Source organism: Microcaecilia unicolor, chromosome 1, assembly GCF_901765095.1.
Source record: "Microcaecilia unicolor chromosome 1, aMicUni1.1, whole genome shotgun sequence".
Taxonomy (NCBI): Eukaryota; Metazoa; Chordata; class Amphibia; order Gymnophiona; family Siphonopidae; genus Microcaecilia; species Microcaecilia unicolor.
Genome location: NC_044031.1, coordinates 10,371,797 through 10,398,236, shown reverse-complemented (window position 1 = coordinate 10,398,236; position 26,440 = coordinate 10,371,797). Strand labels below are relative to the sequence as shown.

At 43.5% G+C, this 26,440-nt stretch overlaps 2 protein-coding genes across 2 annotated transcripts; both read right to left on the bottom strand.

The window, feature by feature from the left end:
* Positions 1-912: 912 nt before the first annotated feature.
* LOC115462962 (gastrula zinc finger protein XlCGF57.1-like) lies at positions 913-2,024 on the bottom strand (the record flags this gene model as incomplete). The annotated part of the gene is made up of 2 exons (XM_030193087.1): positions 913-1,640; positions 1,890-2,024. Coding segments are annotated over 2 exons (840 nt in total), but the record flags the coding sequence as incomplete, so codon positions are not given.
* Positions 2,025-2,294: 270 nt separating this feature from the next.
* Positions 2,295-19,036, bottom strand: LOC115460736 (oocyte zinc finger protein XlCOF26-like; the record flags this gene model as incomplete). Its single annotated transcript, XM_030190492.1, has 3 exons — positions 18,839-19,036; positions 4,196-4,345; positions 2,295-3,002 (listed from the first exon to the last, which is right to left on the bottom strand). Coding segments are annotated over exons 1-3 (1,056 nt in total), but the record flags the coding sequence as incomplete, so codon positions are not given.
* Positions 19,037-26,440: the final 7,404 nt, after the last annotated feature.

Genomic DNA, 26,440 nt, shown 5'->3' with positions numbered 1-26,440 from the left:
CAGATCTCGTACATATTAGATGTTAGAGACTATGATACAGGTTCCTCATTAGTCAAAAACCTCCACTAACATAATCGAGATTTCTCTTTTAGTAGATAGTGTTATGCTGTATTATCCACCATATATATAAGGTAATAAATACACATATCTGGGCTATAGAGTTGTCTGGAGGGTATGCGCGACAGAAAGCTTCTGTTTCCCCAAATGCTTCATCGGGAGCTCAGCCCTCAAATCGCAAAAAGTACCCTTCGTGGAGCTGACCAGTATTTTCAACAATACAGCCTGCACTCAAACATGGCGCCCAAAATTGAAAGGAACGCCAAGGTCAACCACCAATCAGCTGCGACTTGCAGTGACAGGAATCACAAAGCACCTCCAAACACTTGGGTCTCTCCCCCGTGCCACTCTGGAACTCCCTTTCCCTCTTGTACAACGCAACCGGCACTCTCTAGTCCGTGGATTAAGGGAGGGGAGAGTTCAACCAAAGGGTGGCAAAGATGGAGGATTGATGCAAATTGCCCATAGCAACGTCTCTCCGGAGGGAATCCACACAGCGGAGAGACGTTGCTATGGTGCTTCACGATTTTCTGTCCCATGATCTTGCCTAAACAGTTCAGCTCTTTGGTACACCAGCTTAGATCAATAATGACAGCTTAGTTCTCCTAAAAATATAGTTCAGACCTGGTCTAGACATCTATGAAGCAAAGCTTAAATTGACCTAATCTCCCTATAGGCCCAAAACCACCCATAACATTACCGCACTCAGTGCATGTTAATGGCTTTACTCCTCTGTGGATTCTTTGGTGCATCCTAAGGCTTGATTTCTGACTGAAATTCTTACTACACTCAGTGCATGTAAATGGCTTCACAGCTGAATGGATAATCTGGTGCCTTTCTAGCGATATGTTCTCAGTGAAGCTTTTACCACATCCAGTTCATGTATATGGCTTCATACCTGTGTGGATTCGCTGGTGTTTGGTCAGTGTTGCCTTCACACTAAAATTTTTACCACATTCAGTGCATGTAAATGGTTTCTCTCCTGTGTGGATCCTCTGGTTTGTGGTCAGCTTTCCCTTCTCACTAAAGCTTTTACCACACTCACTACATGGAAATTGCTTCTCTTCTGTGTGGATTCTCAGGTGCATGGTCAGTCTTCCCTTGTCACTAAAGCTTTTACCACACTCACTGCATGTATATGGTTTTACCCCTGTGTGTATTCTGTGGTGTAGGGTCAGATTTCCCTTCTCAATAAAGCTTTTTCCACACTCATTACATGAATATGACTTCAGTCCTGTGTGGATTCTCTGGTGTATGGCCAGTGTTCTCTTCGCACTAAAGCTTTTTTCATACTCATTACACGAATAGGAATTCAATCCTGTGTGGATTCTGTGGTGTCGGATCAGTCTTCCCTTCTCACTAAAGCTTTTACCACACTCAGTACATGAAAATGGTTTCAATCCTGAATGGATTTTCTGATGTCTTGTGAGATTTCCCTTCCCAGTGAAGCTTTTACCACACTCAATACATGTATATGGCTTCTCTCCTGTGTGGATTCTGTGGTGTACAGTCAGGGTTTCTTTTTTACTAAAGCTTTTACCACATTCAGTACATGTAAATGGTTTCACCCCTGTGTGTATTCTCTGGTGTAGGGTCAGTTTTCTCTTCTCAATAAAGCTTTTTCCACACTCATTACATATAAACGGCTTCTCTCCTGTGTGTCTTCTCTGGTGTATCATCAGTGTTCTCTTCTCACTAAAGCTTTTACCACAATCACTACATGTAAACAGATTCTCTCCTGTGTGGATTCTCTGGTGTATGATCAGACTTTGCATTATGCTAAAGCTTTTACCACACTGATTACATATAAATGGATTCTTTCCTGTATGGACACTCTGGTGTACGATTAGTGTCCCCTTTTTACTAAAGCTTTTACCACACTCAGTACATGTAAATGGCCTTTCTCCTGTGTGGATTCTCTGATGTATGGTCAGTGTATTCTTCTCAGTAAAGCTTTTACCACACTCACTACATGTAAATGGCTTCTCTCGTGTATGGATTTTCTGGTGTTTGATCAGTGTTCCCTTCCTACTTAAGCTTTTACCACACTCAGTGCAGGTAAATGGTTTTAGTCCTGAATGGATTACCTGGTACCTTTTAAGTGCACTCTTGCTAATGAAGCTTTTACCACAAGCACTACAGGTAAATGGTTTCACCCCTGTGTGTATTCTCTGGTGTATGGTCAGTCTTCCCTTTTCACTAAAGCTATTACCACACTCAGTACATGTAAATGGCTTTTCTCCTGTGTGGATTCTCTGATGTACGGTAAGTGTATTCTTCTCAGTAAAGCTTTTATCACACTCACTACATGTAAATGGCTTCTCTCCTGTATGGATTTTCTGGTGTTTGATCAGAGTTCCCTTTTCACTAAAGCTTTTACCACACTCAGTACATGTAAATGGCTTTTCTCCTGTGTGGATTCTCTGATGTATGATCAGTGTATTCTTCTCCGTAAAGCTTTTATCACACTCACTACATGTAAATGGCTTCTCTCCTGTATGGATTTTCTGGTGTTTGATCAGAGTTCCCTTTTCACTAAAGCTTTTACCACACTCAGTACATGTAAATGGCTTTTCTCCTGTGTGGATTCTCTGATGTATGATCAGTGTATTCTTCTCCGTAAAGCTTTTATCACACTCACTACATGTAAATGGCTTCTCTCCTGTATGGATTTTCTGGTGTTTCATCAGTATTCCCTTTGAACTTAAGCTTTTATCACACTCACTACATGGAAATCGCTCAATGGTGTGGATTTTCTTGTGTTTTGTGAGGTGTTCTTTTTGACTGAAGCTTTTATTACACTCAGTGCAGGTAAATGGTTTCACTGTTGAATGGATTACCTGGTGCCTTTTAAGTGCACTCTTGCTAAAGACGCTTTTACCATACTCAGTACATGTAAATGGCTTCTCTCCTGTATGGATTTTCTGGTGTTTGATCAGTGTTCCCTTTGTTCTTAAGCTTTTACCACACTCACTACATGAAAATAGCTCAATTGTGTGGATTCTCTTGTGGTTTATGAGGTGTACCTTCTGACTGAAGCTTTTATTACACTCAGTGCAGGTAAATGGTTTCACTGTTGAATGGATTACCTGGTGCCTTTTAAGTGCACTCTTGCTGCGATACATTCGCACACTGTCAGTTAAAACACTACATTAAGTCATTAGATCAAGGTCGATTGGCCCAGAAGCAGGGAGTGAAAATTAAAAACTTCTTCGTAGAGATCTCTGACGAAGAGCCATCGATTTCAGGGATACATAAGGCGCTCTGGGCATATGCTGAACCCAAAAACTTCACACAGCTGAAAGAGCGTTGGGAGAAAGACCTGGGAGTCAGATTAATGTCTTGGGATGTTGAAAAGCAATTGAAGGGGATCCCGAAATTGATTAGCGGAGCTCAATATAGGGAATGTGCATTCCGTTTTATACATAGAGCCTACATGGCACCAGCGCAATTAGCAAAATTTGGGGGATTGCAGACGCCCCTGTGTACGAGATGTGGGAGGGCAGATAACACATTTTACCATAGTTTTTGGAGTTGTTGGACGATCAGAAGGTTTTGGGGTAAAATAACCCTTTATTTGTCACACCTATTGGGTCACAAAATAGCAGGAACACCAGTACAGATGCTGCTGAATCTGCCAGGATCATTCAAGGGTAAAATACCAGAGCACACTTTGTTCCTCCGCAAACTCACCTTGATAGCAAAGAAATGTATCTTGCAGAATTGGACAAATGATGTAGGGCCAGAATACTGGCATTGGCGAAACCTTGTTCACCAGTTAATGATGTAGGAAGTTAAAGAAGCTAAACATTCAATAAAACGGAAGAAAACATTCATGAAAATCTGGGGCGCTTATCTAGACTCTTTGACCCATAGAGGGAAAAGTTTGGTCCTCAACACGCTAGAACAATAAATATCATTAAGGTACCACAACATGAGGGGGGGATGGGATGGGAATTGAGGAGGGAGGGAGGGATAGGGAGGTATTAGGAGTTGGGAGGCGGGGAGAAAACCAGTAATTTTTGGAGACACTTATAATGGATTGTTATTGCACAATTTCTGTTTGGTTGACGTGTTATCAATGACTGTAAGAATGTTTACGTAATGTCTTCAATAAAAAATGTTGAAACATAAGTGCACTCTTGCTAAAGAAGTTTTTACCACAAGCGCTACAGGTAAATGGTTTCACCCCTGTGTGTCTTCTCTGGTGTAGGGTCAGGCTTCTCTTCTCAATAAAGCTTTTTCCACACTCATTACATGAATGTGACTTCAATCCTGTGTGGATTCTCTGGTGTATGTTTAGTGTTTTCTTCCGAGTAAAGCTTTTACCACACTCACTACATGTGAATGGCTTTTCTCCTGTGTGGATTCTCTGGTGTTTGGTCAGTGTTTTCTTCTCAGTAAAGCTTTTACCATACTCACTACATGTAAATGGCTTTTCACCTATATGGATTTTCTGGTGTTTGATCAGTGTTCCCTTTGTACTTAAGCTTTTACCACACTCAGTACATGTAAACGGCTTCTCACCTGTATGGATTTTCTGGTGTCTGATCAGTTTTCCCTTCGTACTTAAGCTTTTACCGCACTCACTACATGGAAATCGCTCAATGCTGTGGATTCTCTTGTGTTTAGTGAGGTGTTCTTTCTGACTGAAGCTTTTATTACAGTCAGTACAGGTAAATGGTTTCATTCCAGTGTCAGTTTTCGGGTGGTCTCGGAGACTGTCTGTAGTGAAGCTTTTACCACACATAATAGAGGTAACTGGTTTCAATACTGAATGAAGTCTTGTGCATTGTGAGGTTTCCTTTCCAACAAGTGCTTATACCACTGTCAGCACAAGTAAATAATCTCTTGTTTTTCTGGTCATTAGAGAGATTTGTCTTCCTGCAAAATATTTGTTCAGATTTAGTACACTTGACCAGTTCCTCCCCAGTTTGTGATTTTTTATGATCTGTGAATGCATCTCTATAGCTAAAGCTTTTCTGACATTCAGTACTTAAAACTGATTTCTCTCCCGGGAGGAAAGTTGCATTTCTTGTGAAGCTTTCTTCCCAGTTGAAGCTTTGATCACATTCAGGACATGAAGTTATTGTATTTTTAGTGGTGTCTTTTGCACTGTCTGTTTTACTGATAAAGTTTTTCCCATATCCTGTACACATTCTAGTTTTATGAATATTCTCATGTTGCATTAGCTCTTTCTTCCTACTGAAACCTTTCCCACATTCAGAACCTGTAAAATGTTTCTCTTTTATGACTGTTTTCTGTTGTCCCTGTAGTTCTCTCTTTTGACTGGCGGTTTTCCCACTGTCCGTACATGTAGACGGTCTCTCTTCAGTATTTCCCTTTTCTCCCCAGTCAGAAGAGGAATGAGTCTTCTCTGTCTGGTAACATCTTTCTGGTAACATCTTTTCCCCTTCCGGCTTCTCAAGGAGCTTCCAGTTGTGTTTCTCTGTATTACTAGGTTTAGGATCGTTTTCTAAGTAAAAAAAAGAGCATTGCGTATGATTATAGGAGAAGAACAATTTAACAAGTTTACTAATAGATTATCCACCCTTTTGCTGCTGGAAATACAACATAACCAAGCCGATGATTATCAGCCACTCATAAAACACACGATCTCACTCAAGTTGACATTTAAAAGCTCCTGTTTGGTCTTTCCACATTAGCATAAGAATAGCCATCGGAGTCTTGATCCTGTCTCCAACAGTGGCCAGTCTGGTCCCAAGTGCCTGGCAGACCCCAAATGAAGCATCTAATTCTAATGGTTCATTTTCCAGTGACGAGCAATGGCTTTGCCAAGTCTACCTGGACTTTTCCACCAGAAACGTTCAAACCTCTTTTGAACCCCTCTATCGTAGTAATACACAGACCCCTCAGTACAGAAAATACAACATATTCATGCTGATGATTACCAGAGATGCAAATAAAATACATGATCTCCCTCAAATTGATATTTAAAAGCTCCTTGTTGGTCTTTCCACATCGGTATAACAGCCGTCAGAGTCCTGATCCCGTCTCCAATGGTGGCCAGTCTGGTCACAGGCACTTGGCAGATCTGAAAAAGTTATGGTTTATTTTCCAGTGATGAGCAATATCTCTCCCAAGTCTACCAGCCTGAGAATATTTTTATGGATTTTCCTCTTTTGAAACTCTCTATTGTATTCGCTTTGACCACATCCTCTGGTACCGTCCACAGCTTAATTATGCGCTGCAGGTAAAACAACCTTTCTACGTTCTCTTAGGCTTCCGTAGCAGGCGTCATGTTGTGGTTATCTGGGTCTGCATAAGTGGAACCCATGTTTCAGTTGGGTTTATTTATTTATTTATTTTTTCATCGTATCAATAACCCCTATAACAATGAACAGTGAAACCCTAGAAAACAGGGTGAAACTTAGCGACTTGGCTTAGCATTGCAACATTAGTTGACATTGGAGATGATATGGGCAACTCTATATAAAGAAAGGCTAGTGGCAGAGGTTAAAATAGAATAGGAATGTGGGTAGAACCTGATGAGGGCATTATCGTACTGTGGCTTTCTTCAGGATGGCTGAAACATCTGTTCTAGTTAGAAGATCCAGACAACTGCAATACTCAAACTTTCCATGATTTAGTTGTATGGAGCGCCTTCTGGTTTTTTGTTCCCTCCCTCTCATGATTTTATCACAAATCCCTCTGTCGTTCTTTCATGAATTATATCTAAGTGCTAACCATTTGTTTGCCTGCCATCTAAGTATCACTGAACACAGCCACACCCATACAACCATTTAAGTTTAGAGTTTTTATACCATCCATTTTCTAATTAGAGATCCTCTGTGTTCATCCCACGCCATTTTGCATTTTGTCACCATTTTTGTCTCTACCACCTCCCTAGGGAGGGCATTCCAGGCATCTACCACCCTCTCCGTGAAAAAAAAAAAGAATTTCCTGACATCACTCCTAAGTCTACGGCCCTTCGACCTCAATTCAAGCAAACAGAATGTTAGGTATTATTAGGAAAGGAATGGAGAACAAAAATGAGGATGTTATAATGCCTTTGTATCGCTCTATGGTGCGACTGCACCTCGAATACTGTGTGCAATTCTGGTTACTGCATCTCAAAAAAGATATAGTAGCATTAGAAAAGGTACAGAGAAGGGCTACAAACATCATAACGGGGATGGGACGACTATGAGGAAAGGCCAAAGCGGCTGGGGCTCTTCAGCTTGGTGAAAAGACGGCTGAGGGGAGATATGATGATAAAGGTCTGGACTGGAATGAGTAGACGTGAATCGCTTGATTACTCTTTCCAAAAATACTAGGACTAAGGGGTACACAATGAAGCTATTTAAAACACATCAGGGAAAATATTTCTTCACTCAACGTGTAATTAAACTTTGGAATTTGTTGCCAGAGAATATAGTAAAAGAAGTTAGTTTAATGGGGTTTAAAAAGGTTTGGATAGCTTCTTAAAAGAAAAGTCCATCAACAATTATTAAGATGGACTCGGGGAGAATCCACTGCTTATTTCTAGAAGCTGCATAAAATGTATTGTACTTTATTGGGACCTTGCCAGGTACTTGTCACCTGGATTGGCCACTATTGGAAACAGGATACTAGGCTTGATGGACCTTCGGTCTGTCCCAGTTTGCCAATACTTATGTACATGTCCTCTAGTTCTACTGTTTTCCCTTCTCTGGTAAAGATTTTATTTGTTTCTATGTTAATGCCTTTCAAATATTTAAAACATCTATCATATCTCCCCTCACCAATCTACTGCATTTTTTTTTGAGGGGTGAACAAACGTGGACAATGGGGAGCCGGTGGATATTGTGTATCTGGATTTCCATATGAGCCAGTCATCAGAAGATATAGCTAACCCCAGTTCCCGCTCCCAATTTGCCCTGTGTAACAGGTACATGGGGACTAGTATAGAGACAAGTAATAAGTCCCCGAGTACCCCTCGAATCTTCACACAGGTCCTCCAAATAAGTATCCTCTCCAGGGGCGTAGCCACGGGTGGGCCTGGATGGGCCCAGGCCCACCCATTTTCCCTCCAGGCCCGCCCATCCTTCGCACGCTGTCGCTGCCCTTTTGTCCCGCGGAGGCAGTGTTCAGCGTTTCCTTCCGACCTACCCTGTCTTTTCCCCAAGCTCCGCTGCATCGTCCCTGCAAGTGGAATCCTTCTTCTTTTCGGCCGTCACGCTGCGCTGCCGTTCACACAGGCAGCTTCGCTCCTCCCCCGCGTCCATTCTGGCCCTCTCTGATGCACTTCCTGTTAGGGCCGGATGAACGCGGTGGGGGAGGAGCGAAGCTGCCTGTGTGAACGGCAGCGCAGCGTGACGGCCGAAAAGAAGAAGGATTCCACTTGGGGCGATGCAGCGGAGCTTGGGGAAAAGACAGGGCAGGAAGGAAACGCTGCCTCCGCGGGACAAAAGGGCAGCGGGAAGGTTGTGGATGGGCGGGCTGGAGGGAAAATGGCTGAGCTGCTGGGACATGGGAGGGAGAGGAAGAAGGGACTGGAGGGAAGGGAGAGAGCGTCTGGGACATGGGAGGGAGAGGAAGAAGGGACTGGAGGGAAGGGAGAGAGCTGCTGGACATGGGATGGAGAAGAGGAGGGGATTGGATGGGAGAGAGCTACTGGACATGGGATGGAGAAGAGGAGGGGATTGGATGGGAGAGAGCTACTGGACATGGGAGGGAGAGGAAGAAGGGACTGGAGGGAAGGGAGAGAGCTGCTGGGACATGGGAGGGAGAGGAAGAAGGGATTGGAGGGAATGGAGAGAGCTGCTGGGACATGGGAGGGAGAGGAAGAAGGGACTGGAGGGAAGGGAGAGAGCTGCTGGACATGGGATGGAGAAGAGGAGGGGATTGGATGGGAGAGAGCTACTGAACATGGGAGGGAGAGGAGGAAGGGGCTGGAGAGCTGCTGGACAAGGAAGGAAGAGGAAGAAGGGACTAGAGGGAAGAGAGCTGCTGGACATGGGAGGATAGGGAGAGAAAGAGGGGAGATGGATGATAGGATGCAGAGAGAAAGGGGAGAAACTAGAAGGATGTGGAGAGAGGGAGTAGACTGAACAGAAAAGGGTAGAGCGATAGACACTGGATAGAAGGAGAGGGGAGATAGAGACACTAGATGGAAGGATCAGGAGAGAGGGTAGATGAGTGGAAGGATAAGGAGAGAAAGAGGGAAGACACTGGAAGGATGGGGAGAGAAAGAGGGGAGCTGCTGGATGGAAAGAGGGAGAGGACAGAGTAGGGAAAGACTGGAGAATAAGAGGAAGGGGCATGTGGAGAACAAGGGTGAGGAAAAGATGAAAGCCATAGGTGATGAACGGACAGGAAAACCCTGGCAAGAGAAAGACGAAGGAAAGCAGAATCTAGAGACTGGGAGCAACACAATGAGAAAAAGTAAATGGCCATACAACAAAGGTAAAGAAAATAATTTTATTTTTAATTTAGGATAAAGTAATATGGTACCTGTGTTAATAAAGTTTCAGAGACCAATACTTCCATCCTTAGGTCAGGAGAGGATATCGTAACAGCATTATACTGACCTGAGGCAGGAGGTTTTGGCCTCTGAAAGCTCACTGAAAAGTGTGACTAAATTTTGATGGGGGAGGGGGGTAGAGAGAAAATTTTGTGCCCACCCACTTTGGGTTCAGGCCCACCCAAAATTGGCAGTCTGGCTACGCCACTGATCCTCTCTGATTGGAAGTGACGTCACGTGGCGAGATGGCAGCTTAAGATCGAAGCTCCATCAGGGCGCCGAATAAAAGAGTTAATATCCTGCGTGGAAACGCTGCCCCGAGGGGGAAAAAGTGTGCAGACATTGGCCACATCATGCCCGCGAAAAAGGGGCTGGAAAAATGTAAATTTACGGCCACCCCGGGAAGGAAAGTGGCAGAGAAGGTGGCAGGGCTGGAGCGGAGAGAAGATAAGACGGCGGAAGCTCAGGCGGAGAGGAGAATGGAGAGTGCAGTGGTGCGCTGTGGAAGACGGGAGTCCCAGGCAAGAGAAAGCGGCAGCAGAGTCAAGTGGAACGATGGAGGCTGAGCGGAGTGCGGAGGGGTGCATGGCCAAGATGGCGGCACCTCTGGGAAACGCGGGAGCGGAGCCTGCTGAGTAAAAAGCTCAGGAGGAAGGCGCAAGCAGGATGGAGGTGCTGGGGACTGTGGAGGAAGAGCAACTCTTAGAGGAGAGAAGGTTGGTGGAGAGCACTAGCGGGAGGGAGGAGGCAATGCCCAACAAAGGAGCACTGCATGTGGTGGAGAGAGTCCCTGTGGGGGAAGAAATGACAGGGAAGGAAGTGGAGAAGTGGTTTCAAGTATCCTCTCTGATTATACATGCTTGAATACTAGGAGCACCTAAAAAATGCTTCTTCTGCATACAGGCATACTGAACCGATAGAGGGATCTGAAACTCTGAAGAAGATGAGTGTATACACCTTTTGCATCCCTAGTTACTGAAGAAAAGGCTAGACGAATTTCATATTCAATATAAAAAGTTTATTTACAATTTTACTGGATACCTTAAATGAGGTATTCAGGAAGCATGTACCGACAAAGCAGTCAGAATGCTTACTACTTCTTTGTTCCACTCTGTTTTTATACCGTTCTTCTTTGGCATCTGACTAATTCTCTCATACAACATTCCTGTGCAAGTCTCTGAATACCACAACGCTGTTAATCATGTGCAGAACATGCTACATCTGTTTTCCCTTATTGTTCCCCCTTCTTTACAGACTTTCTGGAGCCGTGCCTTTGGCTGATGTTTAATGTCCGTCACCTTCTTCTCATGCCTCAGGAGATTTAGTGTTGAAACAGCTTGTTGTAATCATGGAGCTTCTCCCTTCTAAATCTCCTCCCCCCTGTTTGTGGCATTCAGTTTCTGCACGCTTTTTCAATATTTTTGGCTGACATATTAAAGTTCTATTCATTCTTGATTTCAGTTACCATTGTCATTTTAAAAGCATCCTGGCACATCTTTGCAAACATGCTAATACACATGTTACACAGCATTAAACAGATTCAATTGTACTATAACTTATAGTCACACCACAGATACCTGTCATTCTTACTTTTCATATAAGAACAATTATAAGGATAATGCCCAATTGTATTAGCTGATGTGGCATTAAGAATTACACAAATTAAAAGCATAACATTCATTAAATCAGTTGTTACATACCATTGAGTTAAAGTCTTATTGCAGCTTGTTTTATTGCCACACTTTTCTTTGGTGGCTGTGACATTTATACTCATTGTACTTCCTCCTATAGACCAATTACCTGTTACAACATTGTGCGTGTAATTGCACTTTATCGGGGGAATGTTTTCAGTTGTCATACTATTGATTAGACACCAAAATGATGTCTGTGGATACTTGTCCGTAAGCAAGGCTTGCTTATGAATAGTCTCATTTGTCCAATGAAGGTTTCCATCATCCTTTACACAGGTATTATTGGGATAACAGACATGATTTTATCATTGTAGTCCCATATATCATGGCTGGCAAGGACAAGGATGATGTCAGTTGGTGGGCACATATGATACAATCAGTCAAATTCAACATCTTGGCTGCTGTAACAAGTCTATTCTCATATGTGTTCATTGTCCATTAACAAACAACAACAAAACAACAACATCCCAATACCATCATGTTTAGGGACATGATGTTTGTTTATTCTTTGTCCACTTCAATATTATTGGTTCGTCGAATATCTGATAAATGTATCCAAGAAGTATGACCTTCCAGACGGGCAGCGGTCTGAGTAAGGGCCGTGATAGCAAAAGGCCCTACATACACAGGATCCTTCCACGTTTTATGTGTAAAGTTCTTTCGTAGTACTAGATCACCTACTTTAAAAGCACAAACATCATTAGTAGTCCCTGCCTGTGATGCTACATTTGTTCGGATCATATCACTTGTCAGGTTCAACATCGGTTGTAGCTTTTGCCAGTACTGAGCTGTGCTATCAGTACTTGCTGTCTGCATCGGGAAGAAATGACGTCCTGTCTGAATTTGGAATGGGGTCAATTTTGTACGCCCATTAGGTTGGGCCCTTATTGTCATTAATGCTAATGGCAATACATCAAGCCATGTATATAATTTTCCCACCATTTCTTTATTGAGAGATTTTAATAAGACTCTCAATTTTGTTTTTAAAATACCATTGTAGCGCTCTACCAAACCATTGGAGGTGGGGCGATACACTGATACTTTCCTGTGTGTTAAACCCATAATCGTTTCCATTTCTTTCAAAACACTGTTATTGAAATGCGTCCCGTTATCAGAAATTATTCTAGACGGACACCCATGTCTTGGCATAATATGAGTTACCAGGCATTGTACCACCTCATGTGCTGTCTCCCTTTTACATGGAAATGCTTCTATCCACCTTGAGAAAGCATCCACCCAAACTAACAAATATCTTTTTCCCTGCACTGGAACAATCATATCAGTGTAATCAATGTACCATTCTTTTGCTGGGCCTTCTGGTATTGGAAGTGTCCCAGGCGATATTTTAGGACCTTGTTTAGGTATGTTAATATTGCATACCATGCAATTTTGCACAACCTGTTGAATCAAGTTATCAATTTTCAAAGTCCAAAATCTTTGCTCAAATTGTTGTTTCATTGTTTCCTTATTCCAATGCATGGTTGCATGCCACCCAGTCAATACCTTAATCGCCTTGCTCATTGGCATGCAAGGTAATCCTTCTTCCTCATTAAACCATTCACTTCCCAATTGCATACATCCCTTCTTCAACCATTTTTCACTTTCCTGTTCCTCTGGCTGCCACATTTCAATCTTATCTACATTCGTAAGTGGCCCTTCCTGTGTCTGTCTAGTATTATACAAGATCTTTTCACTTTGCTTAACCACCTCCGTTGCTGCTGCATCAGCCATTGCATTACCTAGTGCCTCAAAGGTTGGCCTTTCAGTGTGGGCCGGGGTCCACACAACTGCAGTTTTTCTACCTTCACGTTCCCTTCTTGCCAAAATTTCAAACAGCAATTTCCAATATGTGTAATGTTGTAAATTTTTACCTGCACTGGTTATCATCCCCCTACGTTGCCATTTTAATATATGATACTGTAGTGAACTTGCAACGTAACCACTATCAGTATATATGGTAACATTTTGAGTCATATCAGTTTGTTGTAAGGCCGTAATAACGGCCAAAAGTTCAGCATGCTGTGCAGTATGGTCAGGAGGGGTTTTATATTGTACTTGTGTTATCTTTGTTAGATTCTCATCCACCTGCACGCAGGCAAAGCCTGCAACAGTCCTTTCACAAGCTCCATCTGTAAACCATATCAACCCATCAGACAAGGGTTCAAAAGCAAGACAGTGAAATGTAGGGATTTCTATAGTATCGATCTCAACCTCTTGATCGACAGGAAAAAGCAGATCTATCTTATTTCTCTGTTCTTTAGTTAATGGTATTATTCTTATATCTTGTCCTAAAAGTACTGCTTGATATTTTCCAAATCTAGTGGCTGTCAATGCCGTCTGGCTAGGGCTCAACAGCGTTTTAATCGTGTGGTTGGTATGTATTATAATAGGAACAAAAGGCATTTGTGCCCTCCATTTGCCTACCGCAGCCACAATAGCAGTCAATAACTTTGGTATTTCTTTCATTCCCTTTTCCACATGATTAAAAGAGCCTGACAAAAAAGCTACTGGTGTATTTACTTCATTATGTTGATTCCTACATTTAACTAATCAATCAAGGAGAAGAGAGTTGACTTTCCCTGACCTCTTTCACATATTAGCTTCCTATACAGAACTCGCTAGGACTGTGGATAATTCAAACCAGATGTAAACTGTAGACAAAGCTCACTTTGAAAAGTCAGTCAAAGATATTCTACATAGAAATAGAACTTAATTACACAGAATAAAACATATTCTAAAATAAGCAGAAATCATAACTCATCTACAATTATTTAAACCACAGCATTAGCCTAATCCTTTTGCTTATATGTGGTAAATAATTACCCATCACTCAAAACAGGGCCAAGGAGTAAATTAAACTCAGATGGCATTCCTCCACTTTACAGGACTGAAAAGTTAAACACCAAATCAATAGCGCTGCAGAAAGAGCAGCCTTAATATTTCCTACGCCCGATGCTGCACACAGAGCTTTAAAATCCCCAATAGTCAATTGAGTTCCTGCTGTTGCCTGTTCTCTCCCATCTAATTCATTATCCCCTCCCTTTTCACTTTCTGAATCACTGGGGGGATCATCAAGAGCCGAATACCCAGCGCATGGCACAGGGCGCTTTGGCTTTGATTCCTTCATTTTATCAGTCGCCCTTAGGGGGCACAACGTGTCCCTGCTAGATTCATACGACGGGGGATTATTTCTTTTGTACATTTCTGCCTCTTGTTGTATCCTATCTACATCAGCATGAAAAAGATCTGCTGCTACAGAAAATAAATTCCAAATTGTAAGATGCTTCTCTAAACTTTTCTGCTTATTTTTATTTTCTTGTATGTATTTCAGGAGAGATAATAATTTTGGACGATCAAACGATCCATACTGAGACCAGCTCAAAAAAGAATCTTTTGCATCATAGTTGACCCATTTCTCATGTGTTTCTTCAATCTGTTTTTTTTCTAACGGGAATAATTCTATGACATGCTGCAAAGGGGTACATTTTTTTGAACTATCTAAATCTAAATACAAAGTATATACAGGGGGCTTTTCTTTCTTATCTGCCCCTTTCCCTTCCATTTTATTCTGACTATTACAATTTCTCCAATATAACCACAACCTACAAAAATATACTAATGCACCTAAACAAAGAAAATATACAAAAAAAGAAAACTACAAAGCTAAACAAATATACCAGTAATAAGTCCACAATGTAAGCTTACTCACGCGTCTTCTCGTTTCTTTTTAGCAAGCCCAGGAGTCGTCGCCCGTATGTCCACTTCAGTAGGTTGATCACTCCCACTTCCGTGGTGCACAGAAATCAGGCTTAAACAACGCTTGCTCTCAAAATCCTGTAAAAAAACTTCGTTAACAACAAACACTTAATTTGTCATTCGTCTCGCCTTCTCTTTTCCGTGTGCGGCATAAATCTTCTGTCCTGCAGCGGTCGCCACTTTGAAGAAAAGGCTAGACGAATTTCATATTCAATATAAAAAGTTTATTTACAATTTTACTGGATACCTTAAATGAGGTATTCAGGAAGCATGTACAGACAAAGCAGTCAGAATGCTTACTACTTCTTTGCTCCACTCTGTTTTTATACCGTTCTTCTTTGGCATCTGACTAATTCTCTCATACAACATTCCTGTGCAAGTCTCTGAATACCACAACGCTGTAGCAGAACATGCTACATCTGTTTTCCCTTATTGTTCCCCCTTCTTTACAGACTTTCTGGAGCCGTGCCTTTGGCTGATGTTTAATGTCCGTCACCTTCTTCTCATGCCTCAGGAGATTTAGTGTTGAAACAGCTTGTTGTAATCATGGAGCTTTCCACTCCCCATCTTTCATGCTTTTATTCAACATTACAAAGAGCTGGCTCCACGTACTCAGTCCCAGACGCGCCCACTGAGAAAAAACACCCCCACCCATCCCAGGAGGGAACACAGGATTACCCACAATAGGTGTATGCTGTGATAAGATAGCTTTAGGAGTAGAAAAGAAAGAATCCCGGTAATGAAAATTGGAAATAATGGATGGACACAGGTCCCGCGACAGAGAGCGGTATTTACGAGGCAGCCAGATAAGATGTTTTAGAGGACGAGATCCTATCATATGTTGTTCCAGAAAAATCCATCGTTTAGAAGGAGATGCATGAAACCACTCAATAGCCGCACGAGCCTGTGCCACCCTATAATACCAAAACACATTCAGGGCTGCAAGCCCTCCTTGACTCTTTCCCTTATATAGAAAAGCCCTAAGAAGCCAAGGTCTCTTGTCATTCCAGATAAATCTAATTAGCCTATCCTGTATCCCAGCCAAAAAAGATCTGGAAAGCTGCAATGGCAATACCTGAAAGAGATACTAGAATCTAGGTACAATGTTCATCTTAAGGGTGGCTATCTTACCAAACCAAGACATTTCCAACATAGACCATCTATCCAAGTCTCTAGAAATCTCATGGACGCGAGCCGTGTAATTGGCCTGAAAGAGAGCCTCAACCATTGTGGGTAAGTTTACACCAAGGTAACGAATAGACTTATTCATCCATTTAAAAGGGAACGAGGCACACAATATCTCCACAAGAGTTGAGGGAAAGCCTATAACCATTCCCTCTGATTTGGTGGCATTGTTTATAACCAGAAACCGCCGAAAAAGCCCTGAATTCCACAATTAAATTAGGGAGAGAAATCAAAAGACGGCTAAGGGACAAGAGAACATCGTCTGCAAAAAAAGAGTGATTATAAACTCCTCGGATCCACACCTAATGTCCACTATATTTGGGTTATTCCTAATTGCCACTGCTAAAGGCTCGATATACAGAGCAAACAATAACGGGGAGAGGGGACATCCCTGACGAGTGAGAGGAAACAATGCTGAGTTACCCCCATTGATACGTACACTGGCCTTTGGTGACATATAAAATGCCTGAATCCAATGACGAAACTCACTCCCAAACCCATATCTTGACAAAGCCCTATCCAAGAACTCCCAATGGACCCTATCAAAGGCTTTTTCTGTAACTAACCCCAATAGGCACATGTATACTCTGGAGGAAAGGAGGAACAGGGGTGATATGATACAGACGTTCAAATATTTGAAAGGTATTAATCCGCAAAAGAATCTTTTCCGGAGATGGGAAGGCGGTAGAACGAGAGGACATGAAATGTGATTGAAGGGGGGCAGACTCAGGAAAGATGTCAGGAAGTATTTCTTCACGGAGAGGGTGGTGAACGCTTGGAATGCCCTCCCGCGGGAGGTGGTGGAGATGAAAACGGTAACGGAATTCAAACATGCGTGGGACAGGCATAAAGGAATCCTGTGCAGAAGGAATGGATCCACAGAAGCTTAGCTGAAATTGGGTGGCGGGGGGAAGAGGGGTTGGTGGTTGAGAGGCTAGGATGGGGGAGGGCAGACTTATATGGGGTCTGTGCCGGAGCCAGTGATGGGAAGCGGGACTGGTGGTTGGGAGGCGGGAAATACTGCTGGACAGACTTATACGGTCTGTGCCCTGAAAAAAACAGGTACAAATCAAGGTAAGGTATACACATATGAGTTTATCGTGGGCAGACTAGATGGACCGTGCAGGTCTTTTTCTGCCGTCATCTACTATGTTACTATGTTACTATGAGGCATATTTTCAAAGCACTTTGGGAGGCTAAGTTCCATAGGTTTCTATGGAACTTTGGGAGGCTAAGTGCTTTGAAAATGAGCCTCTATGTTACATAGGTAACCCCTCCCGCTGTAAAAGGTACAGCAAGTCACAGTGGTGTTCCTAGGGGGGGGGTGCGGTCCGCCCCAGGTGCATGCCGCTGGAGGGGGGGGGTGCCGCGCACGCCTGTCCTTCCTTCTTTCCATGCTCCCTCTGCCCCGGAACAGGTTACTTCCTGTTCCGGGGCAGAGGGAGCATGGAACGAAGGAAGGACAGGCGCGTGCGGCACCCCCCCCCCAGCGGCGTGCACCCGGGGGGGGGTCCTTTCACCGGGGGAGGGGGTCGTGCTGCATCCGGGGGGGGGGGGCGCTGCACCCGGGGGGGGGGATGCATCGGCGATCCGCCCCGGGTGTCAGCACCCCTAGGAACACCACTGGCAAGTCAACAGTTTTCCGCACATTATCCATAGCCTGACGTTTAGCCATGAAACCCACCTGATCCGGATGCACCAAATCTGGTAGCACCACAGACAACCGGTTAGCCAAACTTTTTGCCAATATCTTAACATCTGACTTGAGAATAGAAATAGGGCGATAGGATGCACATTCTGTCCTTGCCTCACCCTATGCCTGGAACAATCTTCCTCAACCCCCACGCCAAGCCCCCTCCCTACCTATCTTCAAATCGCTGCTTAAAACTCACCTCTTCAATGCTGCTTTCGGCACCTAATCTTTCGAGAAATATAGTATGCCCTATCAGATCGACTCTACACTTGTCTTGTAGATTGTACACTTGTCTCTAGATTTACACCTGTCTTTTAGATTGTACACTTGTCTTTAGATTGTACACCTGTCTTTTAGATTGTAAGCTCCTTGAGCAGGGACTGTCCTTCCATGTTAAAATTGGACAGCGCTGCGTAACCCTAGTAGCGCTTTAGAAATGTTAAGTAGTAGCAGTAGTACTATCGTCATGCTTTAGTAGTACAGCCACCCATGCTTCCATCATTGACGGGGGCAAGGAAACTCCCTCTCGAACTGAATTTATAATTAAAGTCAAATAGGGTGCCAAATCCGTTGTAAATACCCTATAGAATTTGTTAGTAAACCCGTCCAGTCCAGGAGATTTACCAGTAGGTAGATTTTTTATCAGTAGAAAAACCTCCTGAACTGTAATAGGTGCATCCAAGGCCTCCCTTTGGGTATTAGATAGGGCTGAGAGATTTCTGGACTGCAAGTACGCGTCAATCTCATGTGGAGAAATACCCGGATCTGCTGTGTACAAGGCCTCAAAAAATGTTGGAACCTCTCCCTAATCAGAGATGACTTAATCAGGAACCCCCCACGACTATCCTTCACACGAGGGATACACCGCTCAGCTCTCGCCCTTCGCAGCTTTATAGCCAATAACCGACCTGCTTTGTTACTAAACTCGTAATAATTTTGCTTCAGGCAAGAGTTAGCGAATTGTAATTGTTCATCATGAATAGCAGCTACCTCAAGACACAGTGCCTGAAGTTCCTGAAGAATGGCCACCTCCCCAAAAGCCTTATGTCTCTCCTCCAAGATGCCTAACCTAGACATACAATGAGCCAATTTATTCCTTTGCTTTTGCGCCTGATTGCCAGCTTTCTGTAGGAAGAAACCCTTTGCCACTGCTTTAAAGATCGTACCCATGGAAGGCCCAAATTCCATATTTAAATCAAAATATTCCCTCATTGACTTTTGGAAAGATGGACATATATCCTGGTCCTGTAATAACAAGTTGTTCAATGTCCATCGTCTAGTACATGCCTCCTGCAAGAGAGAGGGTATAACTGCCCAAACAGGAGCGTGGTCTGAAATAGTGATATTACCAATGGCCGGGGAACAGTCCACATTTGTCAAGGTCTTGTCCACAAAAATATAATCCAAACGAGAAGTAGCATGTACATAAGTACATAAGTACATAAGTAGTGCCATACTGGGAAAGACCAAAGGTCCATCTAGCCCAGCATCCTGTCACCGACAGTGGCCAATCCAGGTCAAGGGCACCTGGCACGCTCCCCAAACGTAAAAACATTCCAGACAAGTTATACCTAAAAATGAGGAATTTTTCCAGTCCATTTAATAGCGGTCTATGGACTTGTCCTTTAGGAATCTATCTACCCCTTTTTAAACTCCGTCAAGCTAACCGCCCGTACCACGTTCTCCGGCAATGAATTCCAGAGTCTAATTACACGTTGGGTGAAGAAAAATTTTCTCCGATTCGTTTTAAATTTACCACACTGTAGCTTCAACTCATGCCCTCTAGTCCTAGTATTTTTGGATAGCGTGAACAGTCGCTTCACATCCACCCGATCCATTCCACTCATTATTTTATACACTTCTATCATATCTCCCCTCAGCCGTCTCTTCTCCAAGCTGAAAAGCCCTAGCCTTCTCAGCCTCTCTTCATAGGAAAGTCGTCCCATCCCCACTATCATTTTCGTCGCCCTTCGCTGTACCTTTTCCAATTCTACTATATCTTTTTTGAGATACGGAGACCAGTACTGAACACAATACTCCAGGTGCGGTCGCACCATGGAGCGATACAACGGCATTATAACATCCGCACACCTGGACTCCATACCCTTCTTAATAACACCCAACATTCTATTCGCTTTCCTAGCCGCAGCAGCACACTGAGCAGAAGGTTTCAGCGTATCATCGACGACGACACCCAGATCCCTTTCTTGATCCGTAACTCCTAACGCGGAACCTTGCAAGACGTAGCTATAATTCGGGTTCCTCTTACCCACATGCATCACTTTGCACTTGTCAACATTGAACTTCATCTGCCACTTGCACGCCCATTCTCCCAGTCTCGCAAGGTCCTCCTGTAATCGTTCACATTCCTCCTGCGACTTGACGACCCTGAATAATTTTGTGTCATCGGCGAATTTAATTACCTCACTAGTTATTCCCATCTCTAGGTCAGTATAATCCCTAGCAGCAGGGTCCGCTAGCCGCCAAACATCAAAAAGGCCCAGGGAATCAACCTTTGCCAGCCTCAAGTCCACAGATGACAAGGAACCAGTCTTGTCCATAGCAGGCTGCATGGTCGCGTTAAAATCACCCGCCAAAAGAAGCCTACCCTGGACAAAACCTGACAGAGTGGACCGAAGCTGAACAAAGAAGAGATCTTGATGCTCATTAGGAGCATAGACCGAGGCTACAGTCACTGCCACCTGATCGAGCAAAACATGCAATAAAAGGAAACGACCATCAGGATCTCGCCTAACACTGATTAAGATTCATGAAATAGTACGGCCACTCCTCGCGTTTTTTGCCCATGTACATCAGAGGCAAAATAAATGTTCGGATAACGAGCGTGTCTCAGTAACTTCTCTTGCTGTTTTGTAAAATGCGTTTCCTGTAAACATACAACATGCGGTTGAGCTTTCAACAGTTCCCTAAAAAGAGCAGAACGTTTATAAGGGGAATTAAGTCCTTTGACATTATAGCTCAGTAACTTAAGTGCTGCACCTTTTCCAATTCCACTATATCTTTCTTGAGATGCGGCGACCAAAATTGGACACAATACTCAAGGTGTGGTCGCACCATGGAGCGATATAACGGCATTATAACATCCTCACACCTGTTTTCCATACCTTTCCTAATAAAACCCAACATTCTATTCACTTTCCGAGCCGCAGCAGCACACTGAGCAGAAGGTTTCAGCGTATTATCGACGACAACGACACCCAGATCCCTTTCTTGGTCTGTAACTCCTAACGTGGAACCTTGCATGACGTAGCTATAATTCGGGTTCTTTTTTCCCACATGCATCACCTTGCATTTGCTCACATTAAATGTCATCTGCCATTTAGCCGCCCAGTCTCCCAGTCTTGTAAGGTCCTTCTGTAATTGTTCACAATCCTGTCGCGAGTTAACGAATTTGAATAACTTTGTGTCATCAGCAAATTTAATTACCTCGCTAGTTACTCCCATCTCTAAATCATTTATAAATATATTAAAAAGCAGTGGTCCTAGCACAGACCCCTGAGGAACCCTACTAACTACCCTTCTCCATTGTGAATAATGTCCATTTAACCCCACTCTCTGTTTCCTATCCTTCAACCAGTTTTTAATCCACAATAGGACTTTTCCTCCTATCCCATGACCCTCCAATTTCCTCTGTAGCCTTTCATGAGGTACCTTGTCAAACGCCTTTTGAAAATCCAGATACACAATATCAACCAGCTCCCCTTTGTCCACATGTTTGTTTACTCCTTCAAAGAATTGAAGTAAATTGGTCAGGCAAGATTACAATTGACCGAAACCTCACGCTAGACAACCAAGTGAAAAATACAACAAAGAAAATGTTCCGTGCAATGTGGAAACTCACACGAGTAAAACCTTTCTTCCTGAGGGAAATATTCCGCAGCCTGGTACAATCAATGGTGCTAAGTCACCTAGACTACTGCAATGCAATCTATGCTGGATGCAAAGAACAAATCATTAAGAAACTCCAAACTGCCCAAAGCACCACAGCCAGACTCATATTTGGAAAAACAAAATACGAAAGTGCTAAACCCTTAAGAGAAAAACTACATTGGCTCCCAATCAAAGAACGAATTGCGTTCAAAATCCGCACCCTGGTCCATAAAATTATTCACGGCGAGGCCCCAGTCTACATGGCAGAAGACCTAGGTCAGCACGCACTTACCTAAATCTTTACTACCCCAGCTGCAAAGGACTAAAATATAAATCAACAGATGCATCCAGTTTCTCCTACATAAGCACGCAACTATGGAACGCACTACCAAACGTCATGAAAACAATGCACGATCTAATAAACTTCCGGAAAGCACTAAAAACCAACCTGTTCAAAAAGGCATACCACAATGATCCAACCTAAGCACCCGAACCTTGACTACTTAATTTACTCTGTCACTCATGCAATACTTCTCTGTATTTCTCTTACCGGAATTGGCAATCGCCATAACGGTACTATGTAAGCCACATTGAGCCTGCACATAGGTGGGAAAATGTGGGATATAAATGCAACAAATAAATAAATAAATACATAATAAAGCACGGGGGGGGGGGGGGGGGGAGGATTTGAGAAGTACTCAGTTTTTGAGTTCTGGGGGAGTCAACAGTGATAGGAAACAAGTGAATTACCTCCCTCTACCTGTTCCACAAGCAAACAAAATTTACAAAGCAAGAGGGGGGAGGAGAATGTAAAGAGATCCCAGAAAGTTAGAGAGTCCTAAAGGAGCAGTTGCAGTGTGAGGGGAGGAGAATGAGGAAGACGAGCCTGAGGGGCTACAGCAGGGAATGGATTGAGCAGTGCCAGGCTCATTTCTTCTTGTGTGTGTGTGGCATTGCCTGGCACTGCATTCCCTGCTGCCCACCTCCTGCCAGTGTGAGGGGAGGAGAATAAGGAAGAAGAATCTGAGGGGCTGCAGGGAATAAAGAGCCCCAGGAATGGATTGAGCAGTGCCAGGCTCGTTTCTTCTTGTGTGTGTGGCATTGCCTGGCACTGCATCCCCTGCTGCCCACCTCCTACTACTACTACTACTCAACATTTCTAGAGCGCTACTAGGGTTACGCAGCGCTGTACAAATCAACAAAGAAGGACGGTCCCTGCTCAGAGGAGCTTACAATCTAAAGGATGAAATGTCAAGTTGGTGCAGTCTAGATTTCTTGAGTAGAGGTGTGGTGGTTAGGTGCCGAAGGCGACACTGAATAGGTGGGCTTTGAGCAATGATTTGAAGATGGGCAGGGAGGGAGCCTGGCGTATGGGCTTGGGGAGTTTGTTCCACGCATGGGGTGAGGCGAGGCAGAAAGGGTGAGCCTGGAGTTGGCAGTGGTGGAGAAGGGTACTGGAAGGAGGGATTTGTCTTGGGAGCGGAGGTTACGGGTAGGAACGTAAGGGGTGATGAGGGTAGAGAGGTAAGGAGGGGCTGCAGATCGAGTGCATTTGTAGGTTAGTAGGAGAAGCTTGAACTGTATGCGGTACCTGATCGGAAGCCAGTGAAGTGACTTGAGGAGAGGAGTGATATGAGTATATCTGTCCAGGTGGAAGATAAGACGTGCAGCAGAGTTCTGAACAGACTGAAGGGGGGCTAGGTGGCTAAGTGGGAGGCCAGTGAGGAGTAAGTTGCAGTAGTCAAGGCGAGAGGTAATGAGAGAGTGGATGAGAGTTTGGGTGGTGTGCTCAGAGAGGAAAGGGCAAATTTTGCTGATGTTATAGAGAAAGAAGCGACAGGTCTTGGCTATCTGCTGGATATGCGCAGAGAAGGAGAGGGAGGAGTCAAAGATGACCCCGAGGTTGCGGGCAGATGAGACGGGGACGATGAGGGTGTTATCAACAGAGATAGAGAGTGGAGGGAGAGGAGAAGTGGGTTTGGGTGGGAAGACAATAAGTTCAGTCTTGGCCATGTTCAGTTTCAGGTGGCGGTTAGACATCCAGGCAGCAATGTCGGATAAGCAGGCCGATACTTTGGCCTGTGTTTCCGCAGTGATGTCTGGTGTGGAGAGATAAAGCTGGGTGTCATCAGCATAAAGATGATATTGGAAACCATGAGATGAGATCAGTGAGCCCACAATGAGTACTGGCACTGCAGTTACATGAACAATAGACATGAAAAATTAGATCAATGGAGCAATCAGCAAAACAATAACAGGTAACTGAAATATGGATCAATTATAACACTATCTAAACATTTGTTTACTATCTAAATAGTACCTGGGGAGATCAGGGCATATAGCTGCTCACAGGTTGTAAAATGTAACTGTCCACAGGGTCTCGGTGAAGAGATCTTTTGTTCTTCCCTCCCAATCTGAGACTGGAGAAAAATCCAGTATTCCCTAGATGAATTTGAGCTCCTGGACCAATCAGAGCCCAAAACAACAAGTTTTAAAAATAGCTGACCACATCACTGCAGGTTGCCTCTTATCTGTGGTAACTAAAGAGGGAACAGTCATGCTTTAAACAGAAACATGCACTACCTGCTGGCCAAACTAGAAAAATACACTTCAAGAAATAATAGTTTTACAGGCTTAAAAACCCACAGTTTTGTCATAGAGTACAACACAGTTTGTTTTAAAGTATTGTAGTTTACAGAAAAGATAAGAGGCAGTGAGGTTTTTCTGCTGATGACGAAGAGGTTCTCAACTCAGAGGGTGATTCTGCCCAGAGCTCTTTGAGGCTTCTCCTCCTACCTTATGGGTAATTAAGATTTTTGCACTAGAGCTGATAATGTGATTTCAGGATAGTAATGTTTGTTGTGAGCTGAAGACTTCTTCCTCAACCCATTTATTGGACATGGTTTATTCTACTTTCAAAACTGACCACAAGACTATAAAAGAGCTTTAATTTGAATTGGAAGAAACTATGGATCAAGTTCTCAGAATTCCCGATGACACTGCAGGCGTCTAGCTTTTATCTGGGATCTAATTCCGAAACTCCATAAGCTGAATGTTAAGTATCCATTTGAGGTGGAACGTGTCAATAGAGTGCCTGCCCATAGGCCTCTCGCCATTACAGGTCCTTGCCCTTTTGTTCTCAAGGTGCCATGTCATCAACAAGTAGTGGGCATTTTCACTAAGCTTAAAACTATGCCAGAAATCATATGGAATGGATCCAAGATGACTATTCTTCCTGACTTCGCAAAAGAGACTGCACTGAAAAGAAAACAACTGCTAGCACTGAGATCTTGGAGCAAGATAAGGCCTTTTCTACCTGGCCTCACTGAAAGTAACCTTCCAAAAGAAAATATATAAATCTGAAAATCCTAACAAGATTGTGTTGTTCATACAAGAATCTTCATCGGAGGTATGCCTTGAGGTAAAAAAAAGCTTCTCTATGTGTATTAGTCAAAGAAAATGCATACAAAATTTTAAGTCGCTGGTATTATACGCTGGATAAAGTAAAAGCTATGTATCCCAACTTATCTGATTGTTGCTGGAGGTGTGAGAAGGAGAAGGGCACTTCTTTCCACATATGGTGGGACTGCCCGGTAATCAGGGTGTACTGGGAAGAGGTAACGAGCTTATTAACTAAAGCGGTGGGACAATTGTTCCCTTGTGACCCTAAATGGTGTTTATTGGGTTGGGGGAACAAGGGGGGGGGGAAGAAGTGGCAATGCCGAGTTAAAAGAATGGGTCTGGCTGCGGCAAAATCTACCATAGCCTTGAAATGGAAACAGACAACGGGTCCGGTGGGGCAGGACTGGATAGAGAGACTTAAAGTGGTGGTTGCTCTGGAGAAATTGACAGATAGGCGCAGAGGGCGTCTTCGCCCGACAGCAGAGGAATGGATACAATTGGATGGTGTAATGGGAGGAGTATAGGAAAATGGACTGTATAAATCAGGGAAGCTGGGTTGGGGAGGGAGGCAGGGGGGTGGTAAAAGGGAGGGGGAGGGTGGAAGGGGGAAAATGTAAGGGGTGAAAAAATGTTGATCAAGTTTGATTAATGGGACAGTATTGGAGTCTGTGGACTCAAAATGTTGTTATGTTGGTTACTTAATAATGAGTGGAATGGATCGGGTGGATGTGAAGCGACTGTTCACGCTATCCAAAAATACTAGGACTAGAGGGCATGAGTTGAAGCTACAGTGTGGTAAATTTAAAACGAATCGGAGAAAATTTTTCTTCACCCAACGTGTAATTAGACTCTGGAATTCATTGCCGGAGAACGTGGTACGGGCGGTTAGCTTGACGGAGTTTAAAAAGGGGTTAGATAGATTCCTAAAGGACAAGTCCATAGACCGCTATTAAATGGACTGGAAAAATTCCTCATTTTTAGGTATAACTTGTCTGGAATGTTTTTACGTTTGGGGAGCGTGCCAGGTGCCCTTGACCTGGATTGGCCACTGTCGGTGACAGGATGCTGGGCTAGATGGACCTTTGGTCTTTCCCAGTATGGCACTACTTATGTACTTATGTACTAATAAAAATCAAAATTGAAAAAAAAAAAAAGAATCCTCATCGGACATTCTGAAGACTGAATAAAGTTATCCTGTGAAGTCTATAATTTAAGCATTGTTTAAAATCTAATTTTGGTCCGTTCGATAAAGGGGTTAACAGAATATAACCTAAAAGGTTTTCTTCCTTTTAAAGCTGA